Source organism: Poeciliopsis prolifica, unplaced genomic scaffold, assembly GCF_027474105.1.
Source record: "Poeciliopsis prolifica strain line A6 unplaced genomic scaffold, Auburn_PproV2 SCAFFOLD020, whole genome shotgun sequence".
In the NCBI taxonomy this organism is placed as follows: Eukaryota; Metazoa; Chordata; class Actinopteri; order Cyprinodontiformes; family Poeciliidae; genus Poeciliopsis; species Poeciliopsis prolifica.
This window is the reverse complement of record NW_026562395.1, coordinates 1209641-1229645: the sequence shown is the minus strand read 5'-3', so window position 1 is coordinate 1229645 and position 20005 is coordinate 1209641. Positions and strand designations below refer to the sequence as shown.

Below are 20005 nucleotides of genomic sequence, written 5' to 3'. Positions count from 1 at the left end.
CTCCGGCTCTTTCTATTACATTTTATTGCCGTCTAACTCCAGTGTGGACTTGCTGATGACAAGAATGGAAGATATGTTGACAACACCGCAGACAGTAATCTGAAAATGACAAGACAATTTAGATCTTATGCAGCGATTATTGGCCAAATGTGTAGAGTCTAACATGGACACATCTAAAGTCTACTTGCCTTCTTTCTGTGTTAAATTCTTCTTGGCCTTGTGTGTGACGCATTCAGTGTTTGCCCATTGTGTCAAAAATAGTTGTGCAAAAGTCTATAATATATGCATGAGCATATGTGCATTTTTTTTTTTTTTTTTTTTTTTTGCTTTTTCATTTTACATTGCACAAAATCTGTATTGGATCCTATGACTAAATGTTCCTTTTCTAGCTGTTAAATTGATTTTTTATTTTCCTTAAAATAAAAAGTCTAATAAAAAGTTGTGTGTATATGTCAATGTTAGTTTGTTCTGTTAATTCTGAAAATGTAACAAACAAAATAATTAACATAGACAGAACAAATAAACAAACATTATTGCTGTTTGGATGAAACACAAGTCGTAATAGATTGAAGCATTTCCAAACTTTAATCATAATAAAAAGATTCTGCATTAATTATTCGTTTGGTCTGTTCCTTTTTCACATGGATGATTATAAAACAAATAGCCCTGACTGATTTTTAAAACCAGAATTGGATGTATTAGTTTCTTTAATCCACATAGAACTAAAATTGTGCACACAGCCTCGAATGTTTGACTCTCAGCAGTTTGCCATGAATACACAAAGCAAAACAGACCCCCTACCATGACACTACCACTGCCATGCTCAACATGCTGAGCATTCCTTATATGAGGTCATTATATAGGTAAGTCACAATTAAAGTTGGCTTGAGCTTGCTGGCTCTTGGTTTGTTTCATTTTTCCAGGAAATAGTTTGGGTCTAGTAAGACCTTGACAGAGCCGATTGTTGATACAATAACCCAAAATACGTGGGGGTGAGTGATGCTGCCAAAAAATATATATCGAATGACAACATCACCCTGACCTAAAGCCCCCTCCCCAACCCCTTTTACTCTACATTTCTTAAGATATAAATGTATCTGATAAATAATTATTAAAATTGTTAGATTAAAAAAAAACTTAAATATGATTACTTCCATTTAAAATTCATGTTTACTCTAAAATCCACCAGTAATTATTATCTTCAGAGCACCTACTTCATGTCCTGGCATTATCTTGGTTGGGCACAACCCCAATTAGCCTGGTCAGTGACCTTAATAAAGAGTAGATGATGATGTGTGGCAGGGATTAAAAATTGAACAAGTGAAACTGCTGAGCAACAGAGAGGAAGACGGCGAGACAGAAAGGAGCAGGGAATAGCTGACAATGTATATATATATATATAAAAACGAAGTTTAGAGGGAAACGTGGCGGTGGATTTGATGGATTGATGACTAAGTAAGACGATAAATAGAAGAAGAGACTGAAGGATGAATGGGTGGATGCCTCGACACATGGCCCCAGGGAATCAGTCATTATACATGCAACTGTCACTCAAGATTAGAGGCATAATTAAACTCCTGTCGCACGGCGTGGGGCTCCGGAGTGTGCTGCGCGTGAATGTGCATTTGTTTGCGCACGCATCCCTTATACCTGAGAGTTGTTTTTTCCGCGTGTGTGCGTGTGTGCATGTGTGTGTGCATGCGTGGGAGGAACACACTGTGACAGAGATTGATGGTGAGGGGAAAGCAGGCCATTATGTTGTGTAGCTAAAGCACTGATACCCTCTCCACCTTAGTGTCTGTTTAAGCCACTGGCCCATATTATAGGCGTGGCACAACTGACCCCTGGAGCGCGCAGACTTCCACTGGCTCCTCTGCTTTTAAATTGGAAACAAAGTGGTCGATTTTATATATGAATCTGGGCTCGATCCATAACTGGAGTTCCCGCTGCAGAAAGAAATTAGGTGTCACACGAGACACTCTAAAACCCTCAGCCAAGGCAATTTCTAATTTAGAGGCAATCCTGGGCAATTTTTTGACAAGACAAAACAACTGTTCTTTATAGCTTTAATAGTGAAGTCTTGAGGGTTTTGATGTTGTCATGGGTTGAATGTGAAAAAGGGGATGGGTACGCAGTCTTTCCAGTCCAAAGAGGAGTCTCCAGTGAATCAGGGAGGTGACACGCTTGATTCACCAGTTCATCTTCAAGGTCCAGAGGGCCGTGCTCAGCAGCAGCAGCTGCAAACCGAGCGAAAATCGCATCTTTGCCCTGTCAATGTTTGCGTTTTTGGAGAGTAAAAGAAGCCCACTGCTCCCCCGCAGAGCCGAGCATCAGCCTCAGCAAGTCAGCCAGCGGCAGCGACAACAGGGGAGAACCTCTTCAGACTGCCCTTCAAAGTAAAAGCTCCACTTAATCGGCTGTGCGCTCATGGTGCGCGAGGACAGCCAGTTAAACACCTTTTGACCTTAACGTGAAAAAAGCCTGGTCTGGGTACTAAGGTGTTTTGTTTTTGCACTTTTATGACTATGCTCTTTGATGAATTAATTAGTTAATCAACTCTGCTCATTTCAATTTGTTTAATGCATATTATTTAAATATGTGTATTTCAAAGCAACTCGTGCTGCAATTTATTGACTAAAACTCGGAGTAGCTTTAGCTTTCTTCCAAGGTGGAGGTTGAAATTTCCTACTTCCGACAAAAACACACCAAACACCACTATAAAAGACAACCCGCTGTAAAAAAAAAAATAATAATAAAAATAATTTAACCACGTCAAAGCAACGAAAGGACAAGTTACTGCTGTCTGATAATAATAATAATAATAATAATAATAATAATAATAATAATAATAATAATAATAATAATAATAATAATAATAATAATAACGCTGTCACATTCCGAACCTTTATTTTGGAAATCCGCACCAGAACAGCAGCATGGAGGAGTGCTGTTTGACTTGACAGATGGCAGGCGGGAGACGCTCCTCGCGGCTGTCTCTCTCGGTCCGTTGGTCCATCCCGGTTCCCATTGTCTCCCCCTCCCCAGTTCTTCAAGGCAAATCCTGAGACAAGAAACCGGACCCGGACGTCATTTTGGCTCGGATACGCTTCTTCTTCTTCTTCTTCTTTTTTTTTTTTTTTTTTTTTTTTTTTTTTTTGGCGCGTCTCGTCTGGACACTTACTTTCGACCTGGAATTTAACAACGCGAAAATCTGCGCGAAATTTGGACACCAGTGTGGGTTTTCTGTTGTTGTTGTTGTTGTTGCTTTTGGGTTTGTTATTGTTATTAATATTTTTAAAATCAGACAGAAGAAATCTGGGGATAATCGGATGACGGATTTCACCAAGAGAGAGAGAGGGAAAAAAAACTGGTTGTAGACCTGAAGGGGAGATGATCCTAAGGAAGGGGACTCATTAGACAGAAGAGCCACAGAAATCATTTTCGAGGAGGCTGACATATATCAGGAGACCCCGATCAACGCTTCCTCTCTCCACTGCCTGTCTGGAGAGAGTCAGGACATTTAGTGGGGAAAAAACTCGTGTGGGGAAGAAGACAGGGGTGTTTTGGAGAGGATGTTGCCGCTTCGTGCCCGTCCCCTGAGATAAGAAGAGGAGAGGAGCCCGTCTGTGCGTTGGGGAGGATTAAAAAAAAAAAAAAAGATAGATAGATGCCAGAACCACTCTCACTTGTTTCCGCCACCTGGAAACATATTACCCTTACCAAAGCAGGCAATCGGGGCTTTTTAATCGGATTATTGAGCGAAAGATCTGAGAGGTCTGTGGGAATATATCCAGCCAGTTTCCACCATCTGTCTGGTGCTGTCCAGGATTGTGCCAGTTCAGCAGGGATAACGATGAGATGAGCCCTGAACGGATTACCGGTCCAACTAGGTGAAGTCCGGAGGAGCTGACTGGACACAGCTGGACCGCTTTCTCGTCAATGCAGTGGAGTTTTTATTGAGTTTACAATAGGAGACCTGTTTGATTTTTCTCCACCTGCCCTGCTAAAGATGTTCGTTGCTTGCCTCTTACTCCAGATAAATATGAACTTGTTGTCTTGAATTGTGCTAAACTGTCCTCAAGGGTCTCTTTCCACACTGTATCCCTGACCTGCGTTTTAAAAAGAGGAGACCTCTCGTCAGCTTTTCATCTGGATGAAGTAGTCAGCCCTGACTGCTGTGAACATCCAGAGAGCACAGGGGCTCCGCTTCACTCTCCGAGGCCCCCAAGCAGTGCCTCCACCCGGGGGCTTTCAGACATCCAGACAGCCCCTCGCTGGAGGGGTGGGTGGAGGTGAAGGAGAGACTTTGGGAATTATCTAGAGTTTCTGGACGCCTGTATAGGAGGAGGAGATCATGGGGTGTTGCAGCGGCAGGTGCACCTTGGCCTTCATCTGTGGCATGCAGCTGGTAAGTGCCGAGATTGCTATCGATCCTGTAACGGAGATGATCAATCGGGAGGGAGAGAAGCGTTTATTATTTTTTTCTTTTCTTTTTTATCTTGTAAGAGCTTGACAAACAAATAAGCTGTCAAGTGGCAGGAGGATCCTAGATGTGGCAGGGAAGTGGGAGTCAGGTGGGTGCATGGATTACTCAAAGGTTACAAATTCAGAAGGTGACAGGACTGTAAAAGGTCACGAAATAGGAGGTGCAATAAATGAAAGGTGATGTCAAAAGCAGTGGGGGGCGGGGAGGGGAGATACGCTTTGCTGAGTTGCGAAAGGGGGGCTGGGGAAGGAAAGGGGACAGGAGTGAAGCAGGAAAATATCCAACGCAAAGCATCACCAGCTGCTTATCTGCTCCTTGGTGTACCGCTCTTTCTCCTTTCACCATCTGGGTCGTCTGGAAGTAGTACCAGGGTGGAATGAAGGGGCAGGGCTGTTTGCATGCATCCCCACCCAAAAACTCTGGGAATGATAACAAAGAGCTCCTTCGTGGTTTGGCAGGGACCCGCTGCTGTAATGCAGAGCGCTTCATCATTTTATGGGATTTGTCTCCTTTTCTTGACGACTAAGATCAGATATAGGGACATGGCTGTAGAAATATTTAATTTGAGTGAATTTTAAATAAAAGAATCCAGTGTTCATCAATAAGTTTCCTTTAAAGTGAAGGTCTATTTGAAGTTCCAATTAGTAATCTACAATTTTTTCTTTTTGTTCCACCGGAATATGAATCTGACTCAGCACAGCAGCCTGTTTATTCAAGCCATTGGTCACCGGACTGGGCAAGAATCCGTATTTATCTAGTCAACATGTGCAGCAAAGTAGGATAGTGATGGCAGTAAAGAAGGACATAAACCTTGATATAGCAGCCAGGTTTGTCAACTGGGGGAAAACCAAGTCTAAATTACAACCATTTCACACTATCCAGATGCCAACTGGTTGTTTGGGAGTAACAGCAGAACAAAGGCTTTTCCTCCATCATTACAAACGTAAACATGTGGAGTTTGCTGAATCTTATTGGGACTTTCACTAGAAGTGTGGGCTTTGGTTGAATGAGGCGAAGATTAAGACAAAGATAGTTAGATTTGAATCTCTTGTAGGGTTTGGTTAATAATATACAGAAGCACCTCTTGCCCTGTAAAGTAGTGTTGCTGAACTGGAATACTGTTGGTCTCCTTCAAATGCCAAAACCTTCTCAGAGTGCATGACGTCAGGGAGTCTTTGAAACCTCAGGAGATTTGAAATAAAAATGCATAGTGGTTTGTGCCCCCCCGCCACCAAAAAAAAAAGAAATGGAATAAAGTGACAATGATACTTGTAACCAAATCAACAAATACTTAATCTGACACAAAATCAACCTTTTCAATAGCTGCCACATTCCCCAGAGCTAAATCCCATAGAACAGAGAGGAGCCAGTTCTCACGATGATTGATGGAGATTCTGCAAAGAGGAATGTTTAAGAATCCCTCTCCAGAAGATATTTTGCTGGCAACATTATTGACAATAGGGTTGCCAATAATTGTATCATGGATTTGGTTCAACACAGTTATTCTTTTAAGTTCTATTTTTGCATAAATGCAGTTATTTCAAAGGTTGAATTTCTCTAAAAATTATTCAGGCGGATCATGCTTCTACAATAAATTGTGACTTTATTCTAATGCTTTCTTTTTACTATGCATCTTTATGACAATAAACATGGAGCTGTTTAATTCAGATGCTTTTCGATTTAAGAAAGGCACCGCGTCAGCTTGCCCTTCCTGCCTGTCACATAAACCAACTGCAGTCGCCCCACCTGCCAATCGCCTGCCAATCAACCAGTGTCACCTCCCACTTAAAGTTTGGAACGGACCCACTTTTGGCCTGACCTCAGATATAAAACGCGATCTTGCAAACAATTTCATGTTGAACTTTGACCATAGGTCAGCTGTTAGGTCTCTGCAGGTGGATCAGCAAACTGATGCGTTTCACTTGACTCCTGTTTGAACCGATGAACCGTAAAGTCAGACCCAGGCTCCTCCTGGGAAGGGTTAGATCTCACTAAGTGGGCGCCCAGGACAGATAACTAATAGAGCGCTAGTGTTTGCAGCAACATTTGGAGGGGTGCTTTAACTGGAGCGCGCCTGCTGTTTGTGCATTCATTCATCCATTCCCTTTCTTCCCTTAAACCACTGCTGGAGGCATGCTGAAGTGGGAGCGTGCTAAATATGTTGTAGCACAAGTGGTGCTGGGAGCAGACATTGCCCCACTTCGGGCCTATAAATAGTGTTATCAATTATTATTATTAGATGGCTCGGTTTCTAACGGATCTGAAATCAGCTCAAAGGCTCTCATGGAAAATCTTGAAAGTGATCACTAACACTAACACAGCCTCTAAATACCAGTGGAGCTCAAATTCATCACTATCATTAAACAACAGACTTGAAGAAAATGCTGCACTGCCCCTTCAAGTGTGCTCCCTGGCCTGAGAGCACATCTCGAATAGGAAAACATCCATGACAATGTTAAAAAAAAAAACTCTGTAAAGTGTGTTTTAAGAGTGCAGTTTCTTCTTTAAAATGGACAGCTTGTCCTGCTATTGTACAACAGATGCTAGTTGTTTCATATTCCAAAATAACAACCTAAGCATTTCTGAGTATGAACATTTTGAAAATGTGTTGCTTTTTTGTTTTGCCAAGGTTATGGCAGAAAACAAGTATCTCTACAGTGCACAGCATGTCTCTCTCTGTGTGTGTGTTTTTTTACAGTATCTTTCAAATAACATCTGAAAAGTGGGATGTGTTATGCATTTGAATTGAGCTCTCCTGAGTAAATAATTTGCAGAAGCACCTTTAGCTGCAAATACAGCTGCAATCCTTTGGAGTGTGTCTCTACTGTAAAATAACCTTTTTTTTGTAAAATAACTCAACCTGATTCAGAGTGGATGGAGAGCATCTGTGAACAGCAATTTTCAAAATTTAACGCACCGATACCAATTGAAATTAGGTGTGGACTTTGACTAAGCCATGCTAGCAAGAAAGTCCCTTGGTTTTCAGGCAGTGGCGGAGCCAGAGGGGTGGCCGGGGTGGCACTTGCCACCCCCAACAGAGCCCTTGCCACCCCTACTGCCACCCCACTGGAAATGGTCATTTTAAAATAGCCTATAATACTTATGAGATCGGCAAAGATTTGCCAGGAAAACTGTAATTTCCGACTGTCCCTGAAGGCAGCCCGACGCTGTTCATTGGTTAAACTGACATGTGGGTCCTGCTTGATCCAAAACACACCGGCGGCTTTAGAGTACACCAGGGGTGCTCAAGTCCAGTCCTCGAGAGCTACCATCCTGCAACTATGAGATGCATCCCTGCTCCAACACACCTGAATCAAATGAATGGCTCATTACCAGACCTGTTCAGAGCTGATCTCGGTCTGCTCGAGTAAGGCTGCATCTAAAAGTTGCAGGACGGTAGCTCTCGAGGACTGGACTTGAGCACCCCTGGAGTACACTGTCCAGGAGTTTTGCAGGTATTTACATTTTACCGCTCAGCGGTAACCGCTGTTACCTTACTAATGAGAGGCGGCACTTGTCATACATTTCTAAAAAGAAAAACAAAAATGGTTGTGCACCGCTGCGTAGTGCCTCGTTTATTATATTAGCCATGCTAGTGCTGATAGATCGTGTTTTAGACAGATTCTTTTAACATATGTTTTAGTGCACATGCTGCCCTGTAATGTTTTATATCTCCCAGCTCTTGCTTGAAATGTGTGGTAAGAATATGTGAAAAACCATTAAGTTTTATAATGACTGAAATGTAAGTAGGCTATGTCATATGAAAGCTTTGAATTTTAATCTAACTAGTTATATTAATTAATTTTGAATGAAAGGAAACAAATATTTTTTCCTTAAGTTCCATGGAACGGTCCATTTGTATATGGACCCCTCTGATAAAGCCTTGCTCACCCTTTGGCCACCCCTTGAAAAAAAGTCTAGCTCCGCCACTGTTTTCAGGGCTTACCGTTTTAGGTGTGCCACATCTCCAGCACATTTGATTTAAAGAAAAGGCTTGAAGAGCATGCAGCAGTTCCATTCATTCCTTTTCAAGTGGTACTTTGCTGGTAAAAATAAAAAGCTAAAGTAAAGTAAAAGTTGCTTTATATTAAGTATGGACTAGCTGTAGCTGTTTTCACACTTAGTAGGAGTCAGAGAGATTCCATAAGTGCCTTCTTGCACATTATAAGAAAGATACTGGAACGTCACCTAATTTACTCTTAAGATTTTGTGTGCATGACCGCGCTTGGGAAATAGCACAACGCTGGGCACATTGCGCCTTGAAAGACCGCGACACAGCTGTGTCAGGGAACTTGTTTACATCAGAATGCTAATGATATTGCCTCATGCGGCGCACATACATGAAACCCACCACTGTGCTGTAAATGGGGGTGCAGCGTGTTTCCGTCGGTGATATAATGGCAGCGCTTGCGCGTCCGTGCTTGTGAATGAGATTCTGTCACAGAGATAGTCATTGTGTCTAATGCAGTGGAACTAATGCTGTGCCACAGTCAACAACATGTTTTGCTCTGTTAACTGTTGTAATGGCTAAGACGGCTGATACAACCGCAAGCTGAGCTGGAAGTCCAACACTGCTTACATGTTTACAGCTCGGTGCGCGGTTATCGCCGTCGCGGCTTTCCTCGGCTCCTCTTCAACACGTTTGTCCAAAACCACAGTCCACTCTGTCCTTTGTCGAGAGCGACTTTGTTTTTAATGGGCGAGGGTCTTCTGAACAAAACAGAGCAGTGCTGGTCAGAGAGTCTGAAGTAGTAGAACTGATGGCCTATATAACTTAACAGCACTTTTTCAGCCTGCCTCATTGGCCAGGTTAATTGCTAAGAGGCCATGTTACTACAGCTGAACAGGGATCAATGATCTGTGTTTGGACATACATCTTCATGTGCAAGTTTTTAGTCTAACTGGCTGACTTCCTGCTTGGCTCAGATTTATATGCAGTAAGCTTATTAATTAATTCTAACATTACAGATTGATTTAATAGAGTTGGAGTTTGCTTTTCTGCAACATGCAGGAAAAGCTACAGAAACATATACTTTGTCTTTATTTGTCTCAAGATTTGCGTTTAAAACACTGTGAGGATCTAAAACTAGAGCCTGAAATCATAAAAGGCTGTCATCAGTTATTTTGTGCGTTATTTTCAGTTACAAAATTGGTAAATAATTTGAGGTAAACCTTTTGTCCTACACTATTATTGCCACTTTTGTAAAAATGTATAAAGAAGCTTTCAATTAAGTTTTTTTTATTATTATGGAGTTAGAATTTTTTTTATTTTATATCCTTTATTTTTTTTCTTTGGCCTTCATTCTGTAACATTTGTTACCCACCCTCAAATAAATATGAACTTAAACTACTTAATGCATTTAAATAAAACTCCTGATATTCTGTCTTGGCTTGACACCAAAATTATTAGAGTTCCTCACTTCACCACCACTTACATGATGCTCTGGAACACCTTTGGTTGCAGTTTTCTAACCGTGAATGAGCCCCATCTCTTTCCTGATACTGGATTCATCAACAGTGGCTCATGCTAATTATGGAGTGACTCATTCACACATGTGGAAATTGTCAATCATTTAAAATTGTGGATACATGAGCCCCTGTGAGTCAGTTTATTTGGCTGTCAGGTGTTTATTTTGTACCAATATTAAAACCAATGGAAACTCAGCTCATGTAATGAAAAATCAACCTTTTCTTCGACCATTGGATCAAACAGCTATTAATGTGTTGGCATCACTCAATGGTCTTTGATCTGCTGCAATCGTCTAATAGGTTGTCATTCTGCAAGGTGACTGCATCGGTTTGTTTGATCCGGTTAACCTTGGCTGTCTGAGTTTCAAGTTTCCTTCATTCACTTCAGCTACAAGTTGAGAGCTCTCCTAAAGGAAAATCGTACTTTAAAAAAGGATTCCAAAGAGTGTAATTTGATGATGATAAAAAAATTCCCTTAAAAAAAAAAGAACAGTTTGGATGAGAAATCCAACAAGAGGACTGCCAACACACAATTATTGTTGTTCAAGATCTGTTTGCAAGAAACATAAAATTACTGAGGTCAATATTTTTAGTGGGATATCTTAAATTAACAGCTTTTGCTCATTGTTGTAATTATAATTAATTAATTTGAAAAATTTTCCCGGGTAACTGTTGCTGCTGTCACTTTTGCCAGCGCACAAAAATATAGGCTCCGTCCAGAGCAGGAACAAATGACCAAATTTATGTCATACTGGTTCTGAGGCTGAGAAGATAGTAAAATGGAGAGCAAAGTAAATGAAAGAATCTGTACCATTGATCCTACATCCAGTTTGAAATAGCTAAGTGAATTGTCCAAAGGTTTCAAATCCCATCTGTAACATCTATCTGTATAGCATTTCATGTCTTGGATTTTTCTGTTCCCTGAAGACAGTTACCAATGACGAACAGTTTCCTCCTATCTAATAAGAAAAGATAACAAGCAAAACTCGCTGCTCCAGCAGGCAAAACCATGTACATTTTTAACTTTGTTGAAATGTAACTTTGTTAAATATTTGGACCTTTGACCAAGCAGTTGTGCCCAGACATTATGTTTAATTTTCAATTCAAAATGAAACATTGTAAAGACAAACAACAAACAAAAAATAAACCATGAGAAACACTTCAGGAAAAAATTAACTGTGGGTGAAAGAGAGATTTGAAAACTGTTAGCTGAGACTACTTCAGTTCAAAATATGAGTTTAGCAGAGAAGGTGAAACCATGTTGCATTTTATGGATGGGCAGAAAGTTAATTCTCCTTCTGCACAAATCACATCTCTGTCAGATAAGCTGGTAGTAGTACTCTGATGGTAATATCACAAAGGGCCCAAAACCCTGTACTGATAGAGTCCATTTGTCTATTTGGCAACAGCAGAGAATGGATTCTGATATGATGCTTTCAAATGAAGGTGGAGATTCCAGCTCTTACTGAAAAGCCAGTTTTGGTTGCATCATTCCTTTAGAAAAAGTAATATTTTTGCAATATTTGATGTACCATCTCTTTTGGCTTAAGAAAAAATATATTTATCGGGTCTAAATCCTACTCTAATAAAGAAACAAGACGCATGTGATCCCTTTAAGTGCTCGTACAGTCGCACCGTCAAGAACAAGCCGCAGAGTTATAAAACTGTATAATCCGATGATTAATCCAACCTGCCCAGTGCCAAGACCAAAACCAAAGACAAAACCATAAAGATTAATGGAATTGAACAGAGCAAACAGTATGTAGTGGATCAGATGGTGTTTACACCGACACCTCTCCTCTCTCTCACACACACACACACACACACACACACACACACACACGTATGCAGAGACATTCCTCAGCACTGGTGACTCACCGTCTGTGTCCGTGGTAGAGGTCCTCTTGGCTATATCTGTCCACATCTCCCACCAGCAGCTGTCACAAAAGCGATGACTCAATTGTCCGGTGGCTCAGCGGGGGGAATAATAATGTCATCAGACGTCTCTCGGGTGCATAACGTAATTATGTTGCATGTGCGCGTGCTAATGAAACGGTGTAAATAAAATGAAATTACAAGCTTGTAATTTAGTGTCTGGAGCATTTATAGTGATATGATAAATTATAATGCAATGTCAAAAGAGGCAATTAATGTTCTGCATATGAAACTATGTAAATTAAGATGCTGTCACATGCTTGTTTGAGGCAGTCGCACCAAATTTGCCTGACAAGGAATTTTTATGTATATGCATAATGTACAGCGTGATTATTGGACACAGGAAACTTAAATCCAGATGCACAGAGTGGGCCACAGGCTATCTCAGTCTCAGTGTTTGTCTGTCAGTGGAAGTACATTCCTGTGACATTTCCACCACTGAGGGGACATAATGAATAATTTACATCTCGGAAGTGACATGAATGCAGAAATGGCATCTCTCTGGCAGTGCTGATTGTAAAAACATGTAAAAACAGTGACGTTGCAAGTCCTTCTAGAACCTAGAAATTGATCTAACGAAACAGAAAACACAGACAGAGAAAAACAATCTCTCTTTAAAAAAATTAAATAGCCAAAACAATACATGGAAACATAATTTTGCCTCAGTTAGGAAAGGAAATAAGACTTCCTGTTGAGTTTGCTTCATTACCTCAGAAGTGATTTGACAAATTGACAGTTTAACTTTGTTATTGCGGCTTTTTACAAAAGGTTCCTCCACACAGCTGAATTCAAACTCAATTCCCAGATAATTTTTATCTGAGATTCTCGGTCGCTGTTATTTTGCAAACAGCATTCCTCTCATGCTGTTCACATTATAAAGCATATCCACTTTAAGCGTGCTTGAGTCAAAAGCAAATGCGGCCCCCAATCGCTGTGTGGAGACTAGCATAATCTTTACTCTTCCCTCCTCATTGCAGCAATGTAAGGAGATAAAGAGGCTTTCCTATCTTTTATGTACGACACCGCATTCAACAAGGCCCCCGCACAATCTCAGCTCTGACTCTATAGATTTCCTGTCGCGTTCTCCTTTTCACAGCTCTAATTTGTCAGCCTCTCTCCCCCCAGGTCTCAATCTTTTTATACGTGCCCACCTTTTGTGTCGACGCCTTCCTGGCCTTTTCCATGTCTTTATTTATCTCCACCTCATCTGCTTTTCTTCACGAGGAATGCAGCTCCTCGACCAGTGACTTGACTGGCGGCTCGTTCAATGTGCTCAGGAAGAGTCTGTGCACAAAACAAGTTTCCTCTTGCTGGTACTGATGAGGTGCATGTAGCTGGAGCGCCAGAGCGCAAACCTTTTAAATCCCTGACAGCTCCATTCCTATTCCCAAGGTTGCTGCTTCTGACATAAGGAATGTCGTGCTTTCCTGGCTTCCAGTTGTCAACAAAGAACCAAATTCCTGCTTTTATTTAAAGTAGGACACTTTTTTTTTGGTATATTCTTGAGTTTTAGGTTTTCCTCTTCCTCATTAGAAAACTTACATAGCCAATGAGAGTTTGGCTCTGAACGTTGCGGCGATATGTACATATGTATATGTTAAAATTTAGTACATGTGTAGAATATCTAAGTAAAGGAAAATATAAGCAGGTATTTTTGTCTTTTTTGAATGATAGAAGTAGGAAAAGTAGAAAACTTGAAAATTTCACTTATAAAATACAAGAAAATTTGTAGAGTACATTATCAGAGCCACTTTTTAAAAAAAAATCTTTTTTTACATTTTAACTTGTATGAAATATGTACTTGATTATGTTTCAATGTATCAGACAACACAACTCCACTGAAAACCTCACATTCGTGACTGAATTTAATTTGCTTTGTTTTGATTCCATTCAATTCAGTGTGGTTTACTTCAATGCAGCTTAATTTGATTTGGTTAGTTTCATCATGATTTGATATTATCAATCAATTATTTTCCGTTCAATTCAGTTTAACTTGAATTGTATTTGGTTCAGTTCATTTTCATTTCCTTTAAATCAGTATGGTTTGATTTACTTCAAATCAAACTGATTTGGGATGAGTTCAGTTCAGTTTACTTTTAATTCGGTATGACGAAATTCAACTTACCTTTCAATTCAGTTCATTATAATTTGCTCTGATTTTATTAAGTCCAATTCACTTTAAGAAAAAATTCTAATGCAGTTGTTCCTACACCAGGTGCATTGTCAATTTGTTTCAATTCAGCAATTACATCACAAAAAAACCTTTATGATAAATATTAAGAAAACTAAATTTTAATCTGTGAAAGGTTATTTCAAGTGTGTTGGGTCAACTCCATCCACCGAACAAACCTAAGCAGAACTAAACTCAGTTGGCATTTTGATAACGCTTCTAAGTCTCATATGATTATTTTAAAAAACATTTATTAACTTATATGCAGAGGTCATATGAAGAAAGAAGAGAAATGAAGGACCCATGCTGTGTCCATAAAAAACCCCTAAACTTAACTTTCTGAAAATCTAATTATTTCTCACCAGTGGTTAAAAAACACACAGTCAGTGCCTCTTATCACAGTTATCTCACACCAGCAACACAGAAAGTGCCCAGTAGTGCATCACACACATGCTGCCTGCTTGGCTAAAATAGACTTTGACCCCCTATTTCAAACTTTGACCAACACATATGGCACAGATGGATAAAAAAGCCTGGGATGAAGAGGTCATATGAAAAGAGGCCTGAGTCATATTGCAGCATTTCAATATTCCCAGTACACCAAATTACTTGGTTTGTTTAGTAATTTAAAGCTTTTGAAGCCTTAATGGAGCCTGTCTATACAATGTGTTCTTAGCAACTGTATGCAAGGCTTTGAGAGAGTGCTATTAGAGTCTTATACTTGTTTCTTTACCTGCTTTATAGCTAGCAAGTAATCATTTCCAACATGATTAAATATTTTTCCCCCTTTATGTTCATTGTTATTTGTCTAAAGGTTTTATTTAGACACATCACGACTCCTGCAAGCTTTGGTTGCTCGGCTCGTTTGCAGGTTTTTCTGAATACAGAAACGAACACAAAAGGTTTCAACTAGCCTGCCTCATCCATTATTACAACGCAGAGGTAATGTTGTTGCTGCACTAATTATTCCCACAGATTTACATCTGCAGTGGCTAATCTCTCCCCAGATGGTAACTCTTCTATTGACTGTCAGCTTCTCTGAGAGATTTCAGGGCACAGAGCACGGCCACCGTCAGTTCAGACAATACATCACCTCTGCTCTGCCTAACAGATACTTTTAATTACTTAGCTGGAACATCTGCTTCCTATACTTAAAAAAAAGTGCTTGCAGTCAATGAAACTAGTTCTAATTTTCTTAGTTGTCAGTATTGATTTTGCTCTGTTGTGCTTCTTGCACCCACATATGCTTATCATTTTATAGTTGCATGCTTCACATAAATCAATGGCTAAATTGAGAATTTTATATGTCTGGAGCATTGGTGGACAAGCTCTACACTACAACTTAGTCGAAACTGGTTAGTTTCAGTAAATATTTCTGTAGTTGTAAAGTTTCTAGATGATCTCAAAAGACCCAATATGTCTTTCTGCCCCATACGATACCATATGGGGTTACTTTAAACAAATTTCCCTACTGTGCTGTGCTATAATTGCCCCTTGTGAGTATTAAATATGACTCATTGATTGATCCACAAACAGCTCATTGAGTTCTCAATTTCGATTAGTACATTTAAACTTGGATAAAGTCCTGCAGTTGGAACAAAATGCAGTCAGATGTAATATTTATACCTTGATTTCTATCGTCTGTAGCCTAGATGTGTTCTAAAAATGACCTCTCTCACGATCCGCCCTCGATGGATGCCTTGTGGCTGCACACACGCATAACCGTGTTATCATCTAAGAGCCGAGACGCCGTGTTGGCTTGTTGTATCATATTTAGATTCATTAGTCACAGTGACAACGAAAGAATGTTACACTGAGCAATGCTCATATTCCAGGAGCATTTATTGATTTCCATACACGTCTTCTTTCTGAAAAGTCTTGAAAAAATTGTAATTACATCTCTGTGCAATATAACAACCACAACGCATCTATTTCAGAAGTAAATGTATGAACTGAAGAATACTTTATTAAATCAAATAGATCAAATGTGATGCTCATGTAAATGAATTGAATGGTTTGTTTTATTAGCAGTCAGTCTTTGTTTGCCTGGTCAGTGCTGTCTGCTTTTGGTTAGATTGACAGGAAAATCAGCAGCCTTATTAAGGACGTACTAAATGGCAACATTATGCAAAATTAACACTCTGCAACGTGCTAAGTTTAACAACGAGCGGACTCAGTTGATTTATCCAGTTAATATTGGAGCTTAGCATCCAAATAATTGGAAAGACTATGAGCAGCTGATAAGAATGCCAATTTTGTTGCTGGTATGTAAGTATTTAAGCGTTTTCATTTTATGGTTTCTAGTTAGATGTGATTCAGAGGATCCAACAGGAAAACTGGATTCCACAAACAAAGACTGAAATGAGACCATCCCATTTTCTGTTTCGGTGCAGTGAGCAGCAACTTTGAGTAGAGGCTGATTGATGGTGTTTTTTTTATTGCCCATTTCTGATGCTAATGCTGAAAGACTCATGCAGCTGATAGCTGATGTTCCAAGGAGATATTTTTTGTACACTCAACACAGTGTTGGTATTTGTAGTGGTACATCCACCTTCATTCGACCACTTTTTAGCAAAGGCCCTTTACAATACAATAAACTGTCTGCAGTTTAATCATCTTTATTGCAGATCATTCAACTGAACCAAGAAACACATTGAAACCAGAAAGTTGTATTTATTCATTTTCTATTTAACAGAGATACACCTCATGACATTAGCTACGTTTACATGGAATAAATGGTTGACTGGAATAAAGACGCATAGTATAAATGATCTGGACTCATGTAGACTGCAAAAAAAAAAAAGGTCCCCATTCAATGTGGAAGAGTGTAGATCAATCAAAGACATTTGTTCTGTTAAGATGGATTGGTATATGACAGATTTGACTTTTGTGTTTATTTTGATGCAGATTTTATTACAAAGTGAAAGAATACCTTTGAGTTACGTTGCTTCTAAAGGACTTGTCAGTGCAGAGCTTCACTTTCCCTATTTTGGTATAAATATCAAACCCCGCTTTCCATAAGTTAAAGATAAGATGTTTTTCTCCGGGGACATGTGTTACAAATGTATGATTATGTAGCAGCTGGCACTGTCATTTCAAAGCCGCCTGTAAAACCCTGGAAGAGTGGAATCAGTAGGAAGGAACACCTTTTTGTTCCACACTGAAAAGCTGACTCAATCTATATTCCTCTGCAGCTCAATGAAGGCTTTAAATGTGATCCCTTGCTACACAGTTGAATTGTTTGTTTTATAGAGTCAGTGATCCTGACATGCATATTGTTAAATCAGTTTCACAGCATAGACTATAGTTGTGCTTGTAAAACCGTCCTCTAAGTCATTTTATGAATGCTAATGATTCTATGACTTTGAGGACATATTTCCAGTCAGTTTTGAAAGTATCTGCTTAAAAACAAATGTAATAAAAAAAAATTATACCTAGTTTCACTGTTTACACACAGTGCATCTTCACTCTTTGCACATTTTAGATTGAAGATATTTTTTTAATGACATCTTTTCAAAAATAATCTACATATAATGACAAACTGAAACAAGCGTTTAGCCATTTTTGTAAAACAGATGAAAATGTCGGCATTTAAACTTACCAGGTTTTTTAGTGATAATACCATTTGCTATGACACTTAAAAACTTGTTAATTTGCATGTGATTTTTGCTTATCCTGAAGATCCTTCTGCACCTCGATTGAAGCCAGCCTGTTCCACATTTGTGACTTAGGATGGATCAAGTTTATCGATACAGGGTCTCACTTTAAGCAGAGCATATCAGAGAAGATACCATGCAATGAATTCAAAAGAACTGCCTGTAGGCCTCTGAGACCGGATTGTGTGTCAAAGGGAAAGACGCAAAAAAAAAAAAAAAAAATTTGACAGCACTGAGGATCCCCAAAAGCACTTTGTATGGAAACAGAGAGAGTTGGACTCTCCGGATAATCATGGGTAGTGAGCCTGGTCACAGAGGTGACCAAGAACCTAACAGGGGTATCCATGAGGTCACCTGTGGCAACTTCCTTCCAGCAATTAGACCTTTATGATAGTGTCTGGTCTGACATGCTTTGGCTTAAATTTAGCCAAAACAAAGGTCTTCAGAGAAGGAGAAACGACAGACTGTCAACCGATGAAACCAAAATAGAACTTTTTGTTCCTAAATCCAAGCATCATCACCTGGTTAACAACAGGAGTGAGCTGGAGAGAATGTGCAGAAAGGAGTGGGAGAAAAAGTCAAACAGTATTAAAACTTTCTGGATCCAGTGTAACCTCAGTTTGATAAGTGAGGTTTTTATTCATTATTTCTTTCCTAAACTACTTTGTAAAATATAAAAATAGCTAAAAATCAATGACAAACAATTGCATTGTCTGAGGTTGTACAGTCATATTCAATAAATTGAAATTTGCATTCCACTGAGGCTTATTAGTGAGACTAAAAGTAACCTTTTGAAAAACATGTTATAGGCATGTGTTTTCATTAAGCCTGAATGTTTTGAATTGGTCTGATGAAATATTCTAATCTTACCTTTGTGTTTTCATTAGCTGTCACCGAAAAATTATACCTAAGAAATATGGGCTTGAAAATATCAGTATGTGTGTATTAAGTATGTTGAACTTAACTTCTGAAATGAGATTGAGAAATAAATGTCTCGATAAAATGCATATACTGTGAATATGACTAGTTTTTTGTATTTTTTGCATTACGTAAAGCGATTTACTGAGATGAAATTAAACTTATTAAAGGAATTCATTTTTCACCTTTTATTTTTAAAAAACCCTAGGGACTTTAACTGAGGTTGTAAATGAATAGTTTTAATGAATCTTTATCACTCTTCAAATCCTGTTAAAAAGATTAAAACCTCATGCAGAAAATAATTTTCTGTTGGTCCAGAAATTACTATTCTAAAAAAAAAATTAAATGAGGATTAGAAGCATGTAAACAGAAGCATTTTTGCAAACATCTCGTCAGCTTCAGAGCAAAATACTCCCTCTCCATCTCAGTGTTAAAAGCAGAGGACCACCAAACAATTAAGAGTGTGAATCCTGTCCTTATTTTTACACGTCAAACTTACTGGATGGAGTAGGTAGTGCATGATACAGTGGGCGGTAGTGTAAAAGAGGCCAAATGCCTGCATTAACTGGAGGCTAAAAGGTGCCTAAGTAACTTTAGTAATGCAGAAAAAGATATAAGCTTAAAACCTGCAGCGTACCTGTAAAACCTGAAAACATTGATTGAAACAGAGAAATGGGATATGTAGAAAAAACAAAAGGTACTGTGACTTTAATAAAAGTACAGTATGATTGTTGTGATCTACATTTTGTAAACGTCTTCTTCAGAGATTTTATTATATATGCAGCTTATTAAACAGGACTATGCATGTATGGCATAACAATCAGACAAAATGAGATGTTATGTATATGGTTAGGAAAATTAACACTTACATATTTTGTTTCCATAAATTTGTAATAAGTGTAAAATATTTCCAATCTAAATTTGACTAGTCAAAAATGCTTTAAAAATGTCCTCTGTGTTTTTACAAATAGAATGAAGCTTTCGCAAATTTTAAAGTGTGTTTAAGATTCTACAGTACGGTCATTGTGAAATTATCCAGATTTGGTGAAGATCAAATGCAGTCCAGGCGAATTAAAAGCCAAAATTGGCATTTCAGTTTTGCACCAATAGGAAACTCCAAATGCAGATGCTGTTCTTAGAACCTACAAGCCCTTCATTTCTTGCGGCTGTTTCTTTTTTCTACTCAAAACTCTGAAATCAAAATCATTTTTTGGAGCCAAATCAATGTTTTTTATAACCGAGTGAAATTTTTATCATTATGCATTTGAATTGTCTCGGAGGCTGAAGCTTAGAAATGAGGCCACACCAAAGTTGAGTCTGTTCTAGTTTAAGTCTGAAAGCCTGTGGGATTTGTTTGTTGTTTCCTGAGAA

The 20005-nt window shown here is 39.0% G+C and overlaps 1 protein-coding gene across 3 annotated transcripts in view; it reads left to right on the top strand.

The window, feature by feature from the left end:
- The first annotated feature begins 2955 nt into the window (after positions 1–2955).
- The window catches only part of nkain2 (sodium/potassium transporting ATPase interacting 2), an 88039-nt gene continuing 70989 nt past the window's right edge, over positions 2956–20005 (top strand). For all 3 annotated transcript variants that reach the window (XM_055044383.1, XM_055044385.1, XM_055044384.1), the window contains exon 1: positions 2956–4408. In XM_055044383.1, the coding sequence (XP_054900358.1) occupies positions 4355–4408 (54 nt within the window). In that variant the 5' untranslated portion in view covers positions 2956–4354. The remainder of the gene's footprint in view (positions 4409–20005) is intronic.